A 16965-nucleotide genomic window follows, 5' to 3' on the forward strand; every position below is an offset into this window, starting at 1 on the left:
TCCTTAATTTAAATGAGATTTAGATTATGCTTAGTCATTAAATGTATTCTGAAAATGACATCATGTTTTTAGAATACAAACAGTAATCACTTGGTAGTTCCCACAAACTAATGACAATGTATTCATTCACTGATGAATGAAACTTGGTATTGCATTTTCTCCAAGCAGCAAATTTAAGATTCCTACTGTTTAAAAAATATCTCCAATACCACCAAAACCAAAAAACTTCTACAAACAAACAAACAAACCACCAAACCAACTGTCAAGCAAAATATTTTTAATTAGTAGGCTGATCATAAATAAATCCACATAAAAGATTTAACAGAATTACAAAGTTTCCTGTTTCTTCTGTGGACTTCATTCATAATATGCATTAGTCAATCTCATTCCCTCACTGACAGAGCTGTCATCCAACAATGCAGCACAGTGGAAGCAATTCATATCCTTAGTTACATTTTACATTTTCTTTACAAATGTAACACTTATGTACATTATATATATTGTTCTATAGTTCGTGTACTGAAACTCTATTGTCTTTACAGGGAAAATGTTGAATTCATTTAATGAACATGAATCATTCCTGTTAAAAAGTAATTCATACAAACGAGTACCACAGTACCGCTGCCCTTTGGCATCTCTTGTCAGAGTTCAAGTCCAGAAATGTTAATTGTATGGTGACTTCATCTGGTTTTAGATTGTGACATGTCATTCCACGGTCCTCAGGCCTGCTGGCTGGCAGAAAAGCACTGCTGCTCTCCTGAGAGTGCGCAGAAACCGACTCCATCCGATGGCTGTGGCAGTGTCCTGGGAGGGCTCTGCTCTGTCTCTCTCTCTCTTCCGTAATCTCTGGCCCAGGCCTCAGACAGAGTGATGTGCATTGTGTCTTCTAACAGCAAATACGTCGGTCGTGTCTCAAGTCCCCTGTGTGCTTCTGATGGATGGAGCTCCACCTGCTGAGGAGCGTCCGTCTGACTCGGCTGTTTCCCTCACTTACAAATCTGCTGCTGGATGTGAATGAGAAACTCGTAATAGGAGAACGCGGCTTCCGTGCGGTCTTCAATCAAATGCTGGAAAAAATCTGTTTTGGCAGGACTCTCATCTCTGAAAGGTAGAAAACAGCACTTATCTAAAATATATATCATTACAAAGAAAAACTATACATTGTAGACGTCATGGGACGACTTCAGGAAAATCCTGAAATTTGTTTTGAGGAGAAGCACAGGAAGGATGACGTCATCAAGAAGTTATGGAAGACTTACTTTACCATGTGCAGGACAGGGCTTAATGGTCGGCTGTCTCTAAGCCAAGTCACAAAGGATCTAGTTCTTTCTGATGGAAGTGTGTCTAGCTCTGGAAGCTGTGTCTGGTAAAAGAAATACAATTAAAAAACACAAACACATGGGAATCTTGAGCACATGTGTCCCCTTTCAGGCTGTACTCCTTTTAGAAAATGTAACACCAATATTTAATCCTGTAAGCATGTGTACATACACAATTCCAATACATTCACAAGCAACAGCTTTTAGGAGAAAGAATTTACTGTAGTAGACACTGTGTGATTTAATTAGTACAGCTATCCTCAACAGGCTCTCTTAAGAAGTCTTAAAAACCTTTCCCGTCCTGTAGATAGCAGGGTAGCAATGGAACTGGGGCTCCCAGGGCCGCCAACTACAAGCCAGCATTCTGCCCCGAGAACCAAAAGCAGCAACCACATGAATGGAATTTTAGTTGTAGAAAAGAAGTGTGCTTACTCTAAGTATGTGGCTATTTTACGTGACTTCTGTATTGTTCTAGATAACCCAGCAAAGCCTACACAGACTGACGTGCTACTGGGACTCTTAGAACTTCTGGTTTCTTCTAAGGTAATATTCAAATGAAGGCAATCACTAAGCTCCAAATTCACCTTAAATTACACACATAACTTACTCAGAAAAAAAAAATCACATTCCAAGAATTTCATTTTTCTTTGATTTTTTTTTTTTTTTTTTTTTTTAAAAGATTTACTTAGTTTGGGGGCCTGGAGAGATGGCTCAGTGGTTAAGAGCACTGGCTGCTCTTCCAGGGGACCCAGGTTCAATTCCCAACACACACATAGCAATTTACAATTGTCTGGAACATAAGTCTAGGTGATCCAACATCCTGTTCTTGTCTCTTTGGGCACCAGCAGACATTCCCATAGGCAGACAACACAGTAGCAGACACACACAGAGACAGACACACACAGAGGCAGACACACACAGAGGCAGACACACACAGAGGCAGACACACACAGAGGCAGACACACACAGAGGCAGATACACACAGAGGCAGACACACACAGAGGCAGACACACACAGAGGCAGACACACACAGAGGCAGACACACACAGAGGCAGACACACACAGAGACAGACACACACAGAGGAAGACACACACAGAGACAGACACACACACAGGCAGACACACACAGAGGAAGACACACACAGAGGCAGACACACACAGAGGCAAAACACTCATGACATAAAATAAATAAATTTAAAAAGGACAAGTTCCCTCCTTGTGCCTAGCAGGATAAAGAAGATTTACTTATGTCCATGGGTGTTTTGCCTGCATGCATGTCTGTGCATGGCGTGCGTCCAGTGCACTGAGGCCAGAAGGTGCTGGATCACTTGGAACTGAAGTTACTTGGACGTACCGCTGAATTATCATATATTTAATTCATGTCAACACTTAATTTTTTTTAAAGTAAGATTTTCAGAAGCGTTTTTCTGTAGATCTGTTTTCGAGACAGTCTTACTGTGTAGCCCTGGATGGCCTGGAACTCACTGTATAGACCAGGCCTGCACTGAGCTCTCAGAGGTCTGCCTGCTTCTGCCTCTCCAGTGCTGGGATTACATACAGGTCTCTACCGTTACCAAAGCAGACATCCATTTATTTATTTGGTTGTTTTTTATTTTCTTAGTCATAATGTGGTCGGGCTGGCCTTACCCTGCTGATCTTCCTTCACCCATCTCTCAAATGCTGGGAGTGTAGGTGGACACAACCACACCTCGCTCAAGAAAAACAAAGCTGGAAGGAGAGATCTCCACAGTCAACACTCCTGACGTTAGAACATAGCCCTAGGGAATCACTGCCACGCAGCAGCACCTGTGAGCCTAAGTTCTAACGACCTTAGTGCCTCAGCTTTAAGGCTAGCCTCAAGGAAAACAACTCACTCTGTACAACTTACTGGGCACAAGAGTGAGATGCCCACTCTACAGCCCTGTACTCTGCAAAAATGGCTCATGAGACATAACAAAGCATTTCCCCTTAATTTCTACGCAATCCCTACCCTCAGTCATCCCGTCTTCTTGCATATTTTAATGAATCCTTTCTCTGTTCATGTACCTGATAAACAACATGTACAGTCACACCAGCAGCCTTCTAGACTGTCTCAGAGATGACAGAAAGGCCAAGTAGTGTATAACTCCATTAATATGACTTATCGAGAATATGTAAAACTAAAAATAGCTGCCAGGAGGATGGGGTAACTGGACAGAAAGGGTCTTTCTTGGGTGTGATGGAAGGGTCTGGAATTAGACAGTGGTGCTGGAGAGGCAGGGTGAAAAGGGAAACCAAGGGCAGATAGAGGCCCTGAGCCCGGGAATGACTCCTGTCAGCTGGGAGTCAAGATGCTCAACACAAACCAACAAGACCTGCTGTGGAGACTGAGCTAGGCACTGTGGCTGACTCCACTGTCCTCATGCTCAGGAGGCTGAGGTGGGAGGACTGCTGCAGATTCAAGGCCAGCCTGGAGTGTGCAGTGAGTTCCTGGACAGCTGAACTAAATGTGGAGACCCTGTTCCATCATCATCAACAACAATAACACAAACATACCCCTCTAAAAAACAAACCAAACAACAACAAAACAAAAAGATCACCTAAGATACCTACAGACCCAATATTCCCTTATGACAGCAATTGTTTCAAATATGAATGTTTGAATATCTTAAGACATGCTTAATGGCCAAAGTGTATATGACATCTGAGTGTAGCCTTACTCTCTTTGGAGATACAAGACCACATTCCTTTGAGAGGATCACAAAAGAGTATGAACTCTGAAGACAGTCAAAACGTGTCGAAAACTCTGTGACACGGAGTAGTAATGATTCCTTTGAGCTTACCAGACTTACTTTCTAGCGTCCCTCACCAACAACCCTACAGTCCCATGCAGAGGAGGTGTTCCGTAGAAATCCTTCCACGGCTTCAAGCGAGTGCGGGTGGAGGCGCACTGGGGCACTGACCAGCCTCCACCTGCAGGCTCTCCTCAGTGCTCACACTGACAACACTGTTAAAGCCTCCTCTTGCTAAACTCCAACTTCACACTAAGTTATCCTGGAATATGTGTGTGTGTGTGTGTGTGTGTGTGTGTGTGTGTGTGTGTGTGTGTGTGTGTGTGACAAACTAAGAAGCCCAGCTGTTCTACGTCAGCAGAGTGCCGCGTCTCTGTCCCCGGCCCCCACAGCTGCTGACAGTATTTACACAACACTGCGAATGTATCTCACAATAATCCAGCTGTACACTTCAAAACGGTAAACTAAGCCAGATGCCACAAAACAGGCCTGTAATCCTAGCTCATGAGAACAGAAAGACTGCCAACCTGAGGCCAACCTGCTCTACAGAGTGAGTCCTAAGTCAGCCTAGACTACATGAAGAGATAGTTTTTAAAATTAAAAGGTGGAACAACACACTGGCAAGTTAGGTCTAGGCGAAGACAATGAGTCTGCTAACACTTCCTCAGGGAGAGGAAGCCATACCCTCAGCCGGTTCCAACTACCAAGCTCTCCTGCCTCCCACCTGTATGTAGGTACTGAAGAATGTAGTAGACAGGTTAACTGAAGGGGATTCCATGGTTAAGTGTCCTAAGACTATTACCCATGGCAGGCGGGACTTCAGGGATGCAGCTGTTTTTGAGTGCCCCCACACCTGTGTGTGTAACCCCGCATGTATGTTCCTATACGTAGGCCTAGGCTGAATAAATTGACTGCTCACAAAGCTGGCTTGGATGGAGCTCTTGCTTTGTCTGCCTTCAGTGTTCTATCCCAGGTACACGGACATTTGTTTACCTCCTCCAGAAAAGTAACACAAAGCGCACTGACCATTTTCTGTGGTACTGATGCAAAATCAGGACACCCAAGCACATTCTCTATGAAGTTATTGTCACAGCCTTTGCCAATCCAAATGTAGAAAACCTGAAACACGAAAAGGGAGGGGCACGACAGAACATTCAATTCCCTTATAGAAAGTTCGTTACAACTATTTTGGTTATCATGTATGTCATCATACACTGTTTCAAACATGAGCTCTAACAAACACAAAGGGGAGATAGAATTAGAGTACTGTGGACCTAGTTCTAAGAACCAAAAGCAGTTCCCATTGTCTTTGCTTAAATTTTAAGGCATCTTGTAATATTTTACATTCTTCCTCATTTAAAGTTTATTATTTAGGGGCTGGAGAGACTGCTCAGTGGTTAAGAGATTCTCTGCCCTTGCAGAGGTCCCAGGTCTGATGCCAGTATTTGCATGGTGGTTCATAACCATCCGTTTAACTCCAGCTCCAGGGATCCAATGCTCTCTTCTGATATTTCCAGGTACCAGGCATTCATGTGGTACATATATGCAGACAAAATACTCATGTACATAAATACTTGAAAAATATTATTTCTATGTGTATTTTGCTTATATGCATGTTTGTGTACCTCTTGTTTGCAGTGTCCAGAGGCAGATGTCCTAGGGCTGAAGTTACGGATGGCTGTACGCTGCCCCATGGGTGCGGGAACCTACTCAGTGAGCCACTGTCTCTCCAGCCTCTCATTTAGTTACCAAATAGAATGCACTCTTTAATGAGAATACCTGGCCCTCCTTCTCATTCACTCTTTCAGCTCCCGAGTTCCGTGATGCGTACACTTGTCTTGACTACTGGATGCCCTCCCCACTAAACAGTGAATGACTTCTCCACTCCTGAGCAATGAGTGACTTCTCTGACTACTGGTCATCCCTCCCAGAGTCCTGAGCAGTGAGTGACTTCTCTGACCCTGGCAATGGATGGAAGTTGAACTACAAAAGAAATTCTTGAGCTCTCTTGAATTTTAGGATTCTGGTAGTAAGGTTCCTGATGGCAGGAATTCCTTTTCTGAATATATCTAACTCTTTTAATTTACTAATTTATGCCAATGTGCTGTCCTTCCATAGGGTCTAAAGTAAACTGAGCCCCTGTGCCAGGCAGATTCCTTGTGTCACATCTGCTTATACCCTGTCTGCTTGGTGAAAATAGGACCAGACTGGGTGCTTCGCCTGCCAGTCAGAGCAGAAACTTGGTTACCAGGAGTGATGCTTACTGAGCCACAGTCCATGAGGAAAGCGCCTTCTCTGGTCAGTTTCTCTGCAGACAGTTTCTGAAGAGGTGGCTGAGGTACTACCCTGTCATTAACATGGATGGCGCCCTGAAGAGAAAAGGTAGAACTCAGCCATAGAGCAGAGCAACACTATCAGCACTAAAATACGACACTTCCATTTCAGAGAAGGAAAACTATACTGACTGAATACCATGGCTTCACAGTAGGATAAAGATGTTCAAATGTGTTCCAATTTGAAAGGTAAAAATGTCAAATGGATCCTTGGTCTCATTCACTTCCCTTCTGAGGTCAGTGTTAAGAACTACCACAGCTGACTACCACTTTTTACAACATAATACAATGCATGGAATGATTATAAAGCCTAAAGAATACAGCTTGAAGAAGAAAAGATACTCCACAGCTGTGCAGTTAAGTAATTACTAGATAACAGACCTGGTTTACTATGGAACTAATACCGCAGTCTGGTCACATCACAAACTGCCAACAGCTACACAGTGCAAATGGCGACTGCTCGGGAACTTAGCTATGAATCAAATATTAAAAGCAAACCCATGCCGAGTTCCTTCCCACAGGCTGACAGCATCTGAATGTCCTCTCCTGTACCTAGATCGCTAAGTACCTATTGAATGCTTATCTCCACGGACAAGAGCATGGAAGAACTAACCTACAAAATTAGGCGCTTGTGTACAACTACACTCCCTCATGTACACACCTCGTCTGTCAGCCTGTCTATCCTGTATAAGTTGGGATGGATCATCTTCATTAGATGCACAAGTGGCTGCGACTTCATCTGACACATGGCATACACACGGTCATCCAGGCGCGTGCTTGTACCTGTTCTGAATGCTTTCTGCAAGGGAGAAGACACATGATCCAGGTGAAGCATACAGGTAGGAAGTAAACAGCAAGCAAACAGTCACAGGAGAAGCTTGTCTTTAAGTCCACATACTTAGTTTCAAGACTCAGCTGATATTTAATAGGTAAGGAAGTAAATTAGTTTCTCTGAACTATCCTGTCCTTGTGGGAAAAACAAACATTCTACAGGTTGTTGTATCTAACAACACCTGTTGACAGGATGCAACAGTGGAAAGAAAGGCAGTCAGTAATCAGTGAACCTTTGACCTTTCCCTTAGCAGAGTCTCTTCCAGAAATACACGTGAAGGGGCTGGCTTTGACCATGTCATAATTCAAACTGTTCATTCAAATGAAGTAAAAAGGACATACGCTTTGACAGGAGTCATGGAGCCTCTGCACACCTCCATACCCCACACTTTCCCCTTAGTTTTCAAAAGTCTTAAACTGCCAAAGTTCATAATCCTCTAGCTAAGAACCAGAAAAAAAACAACAAAGATTTCATTTCTTCATTTGCCTGAGATTGTAAGAAACTGATAGAGAGAATGGAGAGAAAGAGAGAGAGAGAAAGAAAGAGAGAGAAAGAGAGAGAGAGAGAGAGAGAGAGAGAGGGAGGGAGGGAGGGAGGGAGGGAGGGAGGGAGAGAGAGAGAGAGAGAGAGAGAGAGAGAGAGAGAGAGAGAGAACGAGAACTACCTGTTTGAGAAGTGCCAAAACATAGAGCGGGAGCAGCTTCAGTGAGCTTGGTGCTGTCAGGGTGGAGCGGGGCCCACCCGACACTGCTGAGCTGTAGGCGGACAGCGGGTCCACCACTGCATTCACCAAGGCATCCCTGGCATCCGACAGGCTCGAGGACACTGAGCGGTCCACAGCTGCAAAGGAAGCAGAGCAAGAGGCTGCTCAGCCACTGGGCTCCAGTTAGTTCTCTACTCTCTTCAAAGTGTGTGTTCACGTACATGCTCACGCACAGAGTTCCTTCTACATACTAAAACCCTGGAGGAGGTGCAGTATGGGTCAGTGACATAATCCTTGTGTCTTTGGTTCAATTCCTAGTACTGCCCAGTGAGGTGTGAAGACCAGGTGTCTGTCAGGAATGCTATTACAATTTTGCACCAAGTTAGTAATAATGGCTGCTTCCTCTAGTGTATGTGAGAAATAGCAGGGCTCACTGCTTGTTTCTCTATGAAAGAAAACACATTAAAACAAAACCCTCTGCAATATATTAATGCTGAAGGCTCCTTTAAGCTTCAGAGTGAAATATATTCTTCTGAGTAAGATTCTATAGCAGCTATGCATTAGATGCAGTCTGATCACCACGACAGGAAAGTTCTCTGTCCTCGTCTTGGCAATCTGGTCTCCATAAATTTCCTTTTACTGAAGGTCATATATTTGGAGTCACATGAACACACCTTGTGACATTTAGCATAATGGCTCTGAAAGTCACATCTGCATACTCCTGTTGACAGCTGAGCTGTGTTCTAGTGTGGATGTGTGACAGCTTACACATTAGCTGAGGGAGATCCTGGCTTTTACAAATCACACTCCCCCTAATAGATTTAAACTAGGAATTATTTTTTAAAATGTAAGAACAGTCTAATTCATCCTGTAATAATAAATGCATTAAGGAATTTCTAAAGTTAAACAAAAGTAGAAAAGCCTCAGCTTGTTTTTAGGTTAGACACATGTATTTTCCACTGTTTCATCTGCTACTCACCCATGTTGGCCAGAAGGCAGATGGCAGCTTGCACATCTACTCCTGCATAAACTTCAGCGAGCGAACTTACAACTGGTAAGCACAGTGTATGCACCCGAATTCTCCGTTCGCCTAAATAAAATGAAGTATATCATTAAAGCATACTAGCCTAAGAGAGAGCAAGCATCACCATTCCACTCACACTGCTGTGCTGGCTCATCAGGGACAATACTCTAGAACAGAATCGGCTTTGTCCTTAAGATGCTTTGAGCACCTGCTTTTTATCGTTTTTTTTTTTTTTTTTTTTTTTTTTTTTTTTTTTTTTTTTGTTTTTTTTTTTTTGTTTTGTTTGGTTCTAGGGACTGAATCCAGATCCTTACAAGTGCTGGGCAAGCCCCATAGCACAGAGCAACAATCCCAGTCCAATCAGCATGTTTCAAATAAAATATTCCCCAAAGACTGGAAAGATGGCTCAGAAGATAAGAACACTTGTTATTCTTTTAGAGGACCCAGGTTCAGCTCCCAGAGCTGATATGGCAACTCATAACTGTTGGTAAATCCAGACCAAGGAAATTAATGCTCTCTTCTTCCTTCCATAGGCACCAGGCATGCATTCAGTGCACAGAGAAACACATAGACAGGAAATTCGCACACATAAAATAAAATAAAAAAATCTAAAACAAAATCTCTAATCCTGTAAACTATGAGCACAGATCTTACAAATAGTTGAACGGCAGTTTCTGGTTGACTTTGATCTTTTTCAAAGATTTTATTTGTAATAACTATATTATATGTATATGTATACACAATAAACACGCACATAAGTATGCACAGACCACGGAGGCCAGGAGAGGGTGTTGGATCTGCTGGAGCAACAAATACAGACAGTTGTGATCTGCTCTATTGGGTGTTGGGAACTGGAAGTGGCAAGTGTTTAACTGCTGTGCCATCTCTCCATAATGTTGTTCTAAATTAGACTCAACTAAGTATCGAAAAGCATAAAAGCGTACACTGTCAAGGAAGAAGTGAAGACCTTCCTTGCTGCAGTTCTTCATGTTACAGAGCCCCAACCCCAAGGACGGTGGCCTCTGAGCTTGCCAGAAATATGATGCGACTACTGAATTTTCCACAATACACACAGCTGGTGAAATGGTTCAGCAGGCAAAGACACTTGCTGTAGAGCCTGGTGAGCAGGTTTGAGCCCCGAGACTCACTTGTGACAGGAAGAATTGATGCCTGGCAGTTGTCTTCTGACCTGTACATGGGTACTGTGGCATTCCTGACCAGTAGCGCACTACACACAGAGTAAATATGCATAACAAAAATCCTTATAAGTATGTTATTTGGGGCTGGAGAGATGGCTCAGTGGTTAAAGGTGATTACAGCTCTTGCAGAGGATCTGGGTGACTCCTAGCACCCACACACTGGCTTATAAGCACTAGTAACTCTAGGACCAGGAGATCCAATACCCTCTTTTGCCCACCCCATGAGCCTCTGTTGGCATGTGGTACACATAAACTCATAGGGCACACACACATAAATAATAAATCTATTTTTAAGGTGTATTATTTAAAGGATTCAAATGTGAGATAAGAAGAGAAAGAAACAACACACAGTCACCTACTACAAATGCCATTATTGCCACTGCACAGCATTCTTTTTCTCCTCTCTACTAAAAGAGAAGTAGAAAGAGGACCTATGGCCACCAGCCATTTCAGTTTGGATACCATTACCTTTGCTTGATGTGTACAACAGGGCTGTCTGAAAGCACACTAAGGAAGTATCTGTCAGACTTTCTTCAATTGATAGCTGTACTGCAAATCCAGCGTCAGGATTAATGTTGGCAAGAGACAGTAAGTCAGTGGAACGGACAAAGAAGTTCCCGTGGAAAGTATGCATTGAAAGTCCTGAGGGGAGAGAACTGGCATGAGACAGCACAAGCAACATTGTCCCTGCAGCTCAAGCTGCTCTCCTGGGTCAGATAGACTCTGGGAGATGCTCTAACTGAACAAACAAACAATGCAGGTTCCCTAAAGGGAGTCTACACATTCAACCTATATTTATTTATACCTAACCCACCATTCATATTCTACATGCAAATGTAGATCAGACGTAAATATAGTACACAAAACTAAGAAACCGAGGGTTCCCTATCTTCGATGTAAGATGAGAGATTAGAGCCCAGCCCCACACACTTGGTAACCCAAGGACGACATCAGCTAAACGGCAGCTAAGTCCTTTCCTCTTCTCACTGTCACTCTCAAATAATCTGTCATGTGCTTTCCTTCAATAAACCAAAATGTTGCTTTTATCCACTTATTCTAGTTATTAAAAGGAGGTAGTCAAAGGTCACTCAGTAACTATATTTCAAACAGGGCTCAGCTGGATCGAACAGAAAGTCCCCTATGCTAAACCATCATCACCATGGGTCTGGGCTCGCTTGCTGATTGACGCAGAAATGTAAAGACCACACTTTCCCAAGGCCGTACCTTTAGTGCATCTTATTCTCATGACAGCTTCAAATCCAATCTTCCTAGTGAGGTACCGTTTCAGGTCTTTTTGTAACTTTTCTGCTTGCGAAGGATTGTGGGTAGAGTGGAAAGATGGATAGTAGAATATGCACCCTGCAGAGTACTTGGACATGCAAGCTTTAGAGAGAAACACATCAAGTATTAGCTAGACAAGTAAGGATAATTTACTTTTTTAACAGTAGTACAGATCCCACATTATGAAAAACATCTGTTAAGAGTAAGCCCAACACGGACAGGAAGCAGATAAAACTGTAACCTGAAACATTCACAGAATATGGCAAACCCTGAAGTTCCCTGCTGAGTGGCTAAGTGCTACAAAGCAGACAGTGAGTACAGACCGGGCTTGAGAGTTCACTGGTAATCGTCACAGACGTTACCCATCGTTCCTCATGCCTGCCCCCAGAACTAAGAATGCGCCCTGAAGAGCACGGCTTTAAATACATGTTAGAAATCTCTAAGTCAGTAACATAATGACATTGTCTTACCCAGAGAAGCAAGGTCAGAATACTGTGAACTCAGAAGGAACAAATCCACTGCAGTTTGCTGTCCTGAGCAGTCTAAAGCAAGCTTCTTATAAAAATCGGTTGCAGGGCCAAGATGGTGCACCACCTAAGCCAACAGACCATAAAGTAAGAGTTTGGTTATGCACACAGTATATGTCTCTCTGATAACAAGCAAGATATATACTTTATTCCATTATATATCAATAGAGTTTGGGCCCAGATTTCTAAGAGTAATAAAACCTAGCATTTATAAAAATGGTTAGAGCAAGGAACTATGTATGGGTCAGATCCAGCACTTTAGAAACTAAGGCAGGACTGCTGGGTATTCAAGTCCAGCCTGGAGTGACAGGGAGACTCTTCCCACTCACCTCTAGAGGAAAAATGAATTTCATTGCACACTGCTTAAGTTATTTTATATAAACTGAATGATTAATTTTCATAACACATATCCCGTAAGATTTTTGATATTTATCTTTCACAGATGAGAACACTAAGCAAGACTGATGGCATCAGACTGATCAGAAAGCCTGTTGGCATCAGACTGATTAGAAAGCTAGTTCCAGAGTGAGTGCTACTGAACACTGCGATCTACCCTGTTACTCAGCATGGTGAGGAGGGCTGGGTGCATTCTTCCAGCCCTGACAGTTACCTGAGTACCTTCACATTCACTACCTTACACATACTTTGGTGATTTCAGAGATCACAATGAAAAAGGCCAAGGATAACAGTCTATGTGAGTAAAGACAAATGACATTTGTTCGGGTGTTAACTAAACACTGATACTTGGATAGTGAGATTACTGCTGGCTTACATTTTTTCTTACCATCTAAGTTTTATACAGTGATTGTTATCCCCCTGCAATCTAAAGTTTACTCATAAGCATGTTAAATTATAATAGCTTAATTAAGTTTTTCACGTATATCATAAAATGACACTGGGACAGAAAATCAAGCCATAGCTTGATCTTTAAATAGCCATCCAACTTCTGACAAGATATTACTTTTTTCATCTATAAATAAAAGGATTAGGGTATGTTTCTAAACATTAAGACAATAATTTATCTTGTTGGTGTGTAGGTGTGAGCGCACACATGGCACCAGGACTACAGACGTGAACCACCATACCCAACGCATTACCTGACAGAGATTGAACTAACTCTTACCAGAGTCGTCTTCTCAGACCAAATTTACAGCCTGCTAACTGAGTAATAAGAAGAATACACCTAACCTCAAATAAAGGCACTGTGGCTTCAATTCTTACTGGTTATTTATCACTGCTGATGAAGCAATAAAGAGGAAATGGATGACTTTAGTTTGTGGGGAAAGGAAACATCCGTGGTTAAGATAGAAACACTCAACACACAATACCTTGGTACTTGACCTCTGATTTGGATCTTCTCTGGACTGCAGAAGTCCTGCCCCCAAGGAAGGTAACTGTGTCTGAAATACAGACACTCGGCCACCCGTGGGAGACATTAGTTTGAAGGCAGCCTGAAGTGCAGGTCCAAGGGCACTATGCGTTTCTCTGGTATTGATGAACATATTTGGTAATGCGTTCAATAAGTCTTTTATAAGCTGAGGAGAGAGTGAAGGGTGAATTACTGAGAAGGCAAGATGGTTTTCTTCTCTAACACATTCTGCATCTCTGGACTGTGAAGGACACTCACTAGATACCTTCCTTCAGTGTCTGTACCAGTAAACAAAGATTAACATGGAAACTGCTGATGTAGTTAAGGGTCTTGGTAACTTAAAAAAAAAAACAAAAAAACAAATTTATCTCACCTCTTTACTTTCATACAGATTCACAAGCAGACTATCCGGCGTGGGCAGAAAAACATCTACAGGGATTAAAAACACTCCATCAGCACACAGTCAGGAGAGCATCAGAAAGTAGCAAGCTTTGGTCCTACAAAGACACTTGCCATGCAAACTGGAATTCTGCTTTAGTAAATACATACACTCCATATGTATGTATACATACATACCCCCCCCCCCGTGTAAAAAGTTAAACCAAGCATTTCCAAAGTATACCAAATCATGCTCACAGGACATGACAAGATGGACCTTCAAATAAAGTAGACCCCAGTCTAAAGTCCACAGCTACACAGACTACGCTGCTGATGCTTACCGTCTATATCAGATACAATCAACATCTGAGGCTGGGATAATCCTTCCTGTAGATTGTAGAAATGAATGGTGCTGTCAAAAGTCATGAATCCTATTCTTGTTCGTGAATCTCCAGGAAGCCTTGTGACAAAAGAGGCAACTTGAAACTCAAACTGTCCAGTCACATTGTTTACGCAATAATGAAATGGTACATTAAGTTGAAGGATAGCGACATGACTTTGTACAGGAGACAGAGTCTGAACCATACACAGGAAGGTGACGAGGTCAGCGACCTGTTTTCAGGCAGGAAGACTCACATTAATTTGGGCTCAGAAAGCAAAACAGCATTCAGGGAGGAGCAACCCAGGACTCTAGAGGCTCAGTATTTCCTGCTGACTTTTCCCTAAGGCAGTGGTTCTCAACCTTCCTAAGACTGCAACCCTTTAATGCACAGCTCCTCAGGTTATGGGGACCCCACCATAAGACTATTTTTGTTGCTGCTTCATAACCATAATTTTGCTATTGTTACAAATTGTAGTTCAAATATTCTGATATGCAGGACATCTGATATGTGACCCCTATGAAAGGGCTGTTTGACCCCCAAAAGGGGTTGTAACCCACAGGTTACAGCTGAGAACAACTGGCCTAAAGCATTGGTTGTTTTATTTGTTTTGAGGCCTGGACTTTTGTCACTCAGGCTGGCCTTGAACTTGTGGCTAACCTGACTAAGGTGCTAGATTATGAGTTTACAGAAGTGAGAAACCACATCTTACTCTCTGTCTTAGTATCACAAAGCGGTATAATGTATTTCAAGTGTTGTGTCAAAGCACAATGTTTTACTCCTGAAAAGGATGACTAATCTGCATATTCACACACAGTCTCGAGGGCAGTCAAACACAGGGAGTGAATGCACGCTGGGAAATACTTTTCAGGAAAAGGTTTTTCAGGAAGAACACTAACAATGTTGTTAGACTTTAATGTGTGAATTTTAAACAAAACATAGTTATGAACATCAAAATGATTATTATCAATCTCCAGGAAGTTTTCTGTTAGAACTCAGTTTTCAAAATCATACCATGGCCCCAAGAATGAAGTCTGCCAAGTCCTGCCTGCCGGGATTCCCTCAGCAACACTTTGTACAAAAGTACATCTCCAAGTGCATCCAGCTGTACTCACTGTATGTAGGTTACATTTTAGAATGCCTTAGACTATTTGTTTAATACAAATAATTCCAGAGGTTAGAGATGGCTCAGTGGTTAAGAGCACTTGCTATTACTGGGAAAAACCCAAGTTTGGTTCCCAAAACCGCTAGTGGCTTATAGCTCTAATTCTGGGTACCCAATGCCCTCTCCGGTCCCCCTGGGTCCTAGGCATGCATGCAGTACACATCATAAAAGTAAGGAAATCTTCAAAAGACTCAAAAGTAGAACGTGTGTCAAAGCACACCACTTTATTCCTGTTACGATGACCGCTCTGCTCACTCAGACAGGCCCACGGCCAGTCAAAACGAAGAAAAACAGTATTCAGGTGCGGATACTGCTCAAGACTTGTGTCTAGAGATTAATATGCACTCCTTTGAGAAGTTCAGAAAGGCTGATGGCATTAGTCAGCAACCAGAGTAGACTACTGACCCACCCTAATTTCTGCTAAACTGTTTCTGTAGCAAATTCCTCTCTCAGGAGTGTCTCCAGAGCGCTCTCAGGAAACGTGCCACTACAGCGCTGTACGCTGCTCCCAGGCTAGCTTTGTCTTTACTTTCCCAGTGTCTATTTTCTGTTGAAATCAAGCAAAAATAACTATTTTCCATTCTCAGTTTTATCCTTTTAATTTTATAGTCTAATCTGTAAATACTCACTTGTCCTCACTGGAATAACCAGGGCTGTCTCCTCATACTTGCCTGAGACTGACAGAGGAAGAGGACTGCTGGAGCAGGAGATGCACGGGACCCTGCTCCACCCACTCAAGTACCTCCAGGGCACTGACCCCAAGGGGAACACAGAGCTCAAAGTCAGACAGACATAGGGTTCACTCAGTGACAGAATGCTGACCTAATGAGAGGTCCTGGATACCAAAGTCTAAAGACTGTACAAACAACTTCTAGTTGGTAAAAATTGTGAAAGATTCTTTTCAAAGCTAATGGAAGGATTCCTTCACAACTGCTGGCAGACAAACGGGCGAGAGTTAAGAGACTATATATTCGTCACGTTATTTTCTGCTCCAATTTCCACAAGGCATGTGTGGCTCATGTGGAAATGTGCAGAGCACACTCTCTGGCTTCCTAACATTTGCAGCACACACTCAGCTCCTACCTTCCTTTTCTTCAAACCTTCCTCTCACTATACAATACAACTAGCTTGTGAAAAAATGCCTTGCACACTCATAAATTATAGCTAGATTCTATAAATACTTTTATTTTAATACTTTTGTTAAACTGACAAAATTGTATAATTATTGTACAAATGTCTTGAGATGTATCTATCCTGTGGAGTAACAAAATCTAGCTAATTAATATATACTGTCAACATGTGGCAAGAATATTTAACTCAGTATTTTCAGGAACATACTAGTCGATCACCAAGTCAACAACAGTTCTGAAGGCCTGTATCCTTTCATCCCAACCCCTCACCACCCAGCCAGCCACTAGCACTCTCCTACATATAGTCAGCTGTGATCTAAAGGTACACCAGCCCAGCTGTGAGCGAAACCATTTGTCATGCATCTCTCAGTGGCCACTCTCATGTCACTCAACCTACCATCCCTCAGATTTAGCTACCCTGCTGACAGTCTCATCCCAACTCCTGTCATAGCCACTTTGCTCAGTGCTCAGGACAGCCCATTAGAAGGACAGATAAGATGCAAGTTCTTTCAAAATATTAAAGCATTTATCATTTTATGAATCAGATACCACAT

General features: G+C 42.6%; 1 protein-coding gene across 6 annotated transcripts in view; it reads right to left on the reverse strand.

Annotated features, from left to right (window-relative positions):
- Positions 1-260: 260 nt before the first annotated feature.
- Sec24b (SEC24 homolog B, COPII component) overlaps positions 261-16965 on the reverse strand; it is a 96409-nt gene continuing 79704 nt past the window's right edge. For all 6 annotated transcript variants that reach the window (XM_076933256.1, XM_076933255.1, XM_034499996.2 and 3 more), the window contains 13 exons: positions 14078-14196; positions 13732-13787; positions 13318-13524; positions 11933-12056; positions 11406-11564; positions 10650-10823; positions 8938-9048; positions 7920-8095; positions 7085-7222; positions 6355-6459; positions 5117-5209; positions 1260-1363; positions 261-1101 (listed from right to left, as the gene is read on the reverse strand). In XM_076933256.1, coding sequence (XP_076789371.1) covers positions 987-1101; positions 1260-1363; positions 5117-5209; positions 6355-6459; positions 7085-7222; positions 7920-8095; positions 8938-9048; positions 10650-10823; positions 11406-11564; positions 11933-12056; positions 13318-13524; positions 13732-13787; positions 14078-14196 — 1681 coding nt within the window. In that variant the 3' untranslated portion in view covers positions 261-986. The remainder of the gene's footprint in view (positions 1102-1259; positions 1364-5116; positions 5210-6354; positions 6460-7084; positions 7223-7919; positions 8096-8937; positions 9049-10649; positions 10824-11405; positions 11565-11932; positions 12057-13317; positions 13525-13731; positions 13788-14077; positions 14197-16965) is intronic.

Source organism: Arvicanthis niloticus, chromosome 4 (assembly GCF_011762505.2).
Source record: "Arvicanthis niloticus isolate mArvNil1 chromosome 4, mArvNil1.pat.X, whole genome shotgun sequence".
NCBI classification, from domain to species: Eukaryota; Metazoa; Chordata; class Mammalia; order Rodentia; family Muridae; genus Arvicanthis; species Arvicanthis niloticus.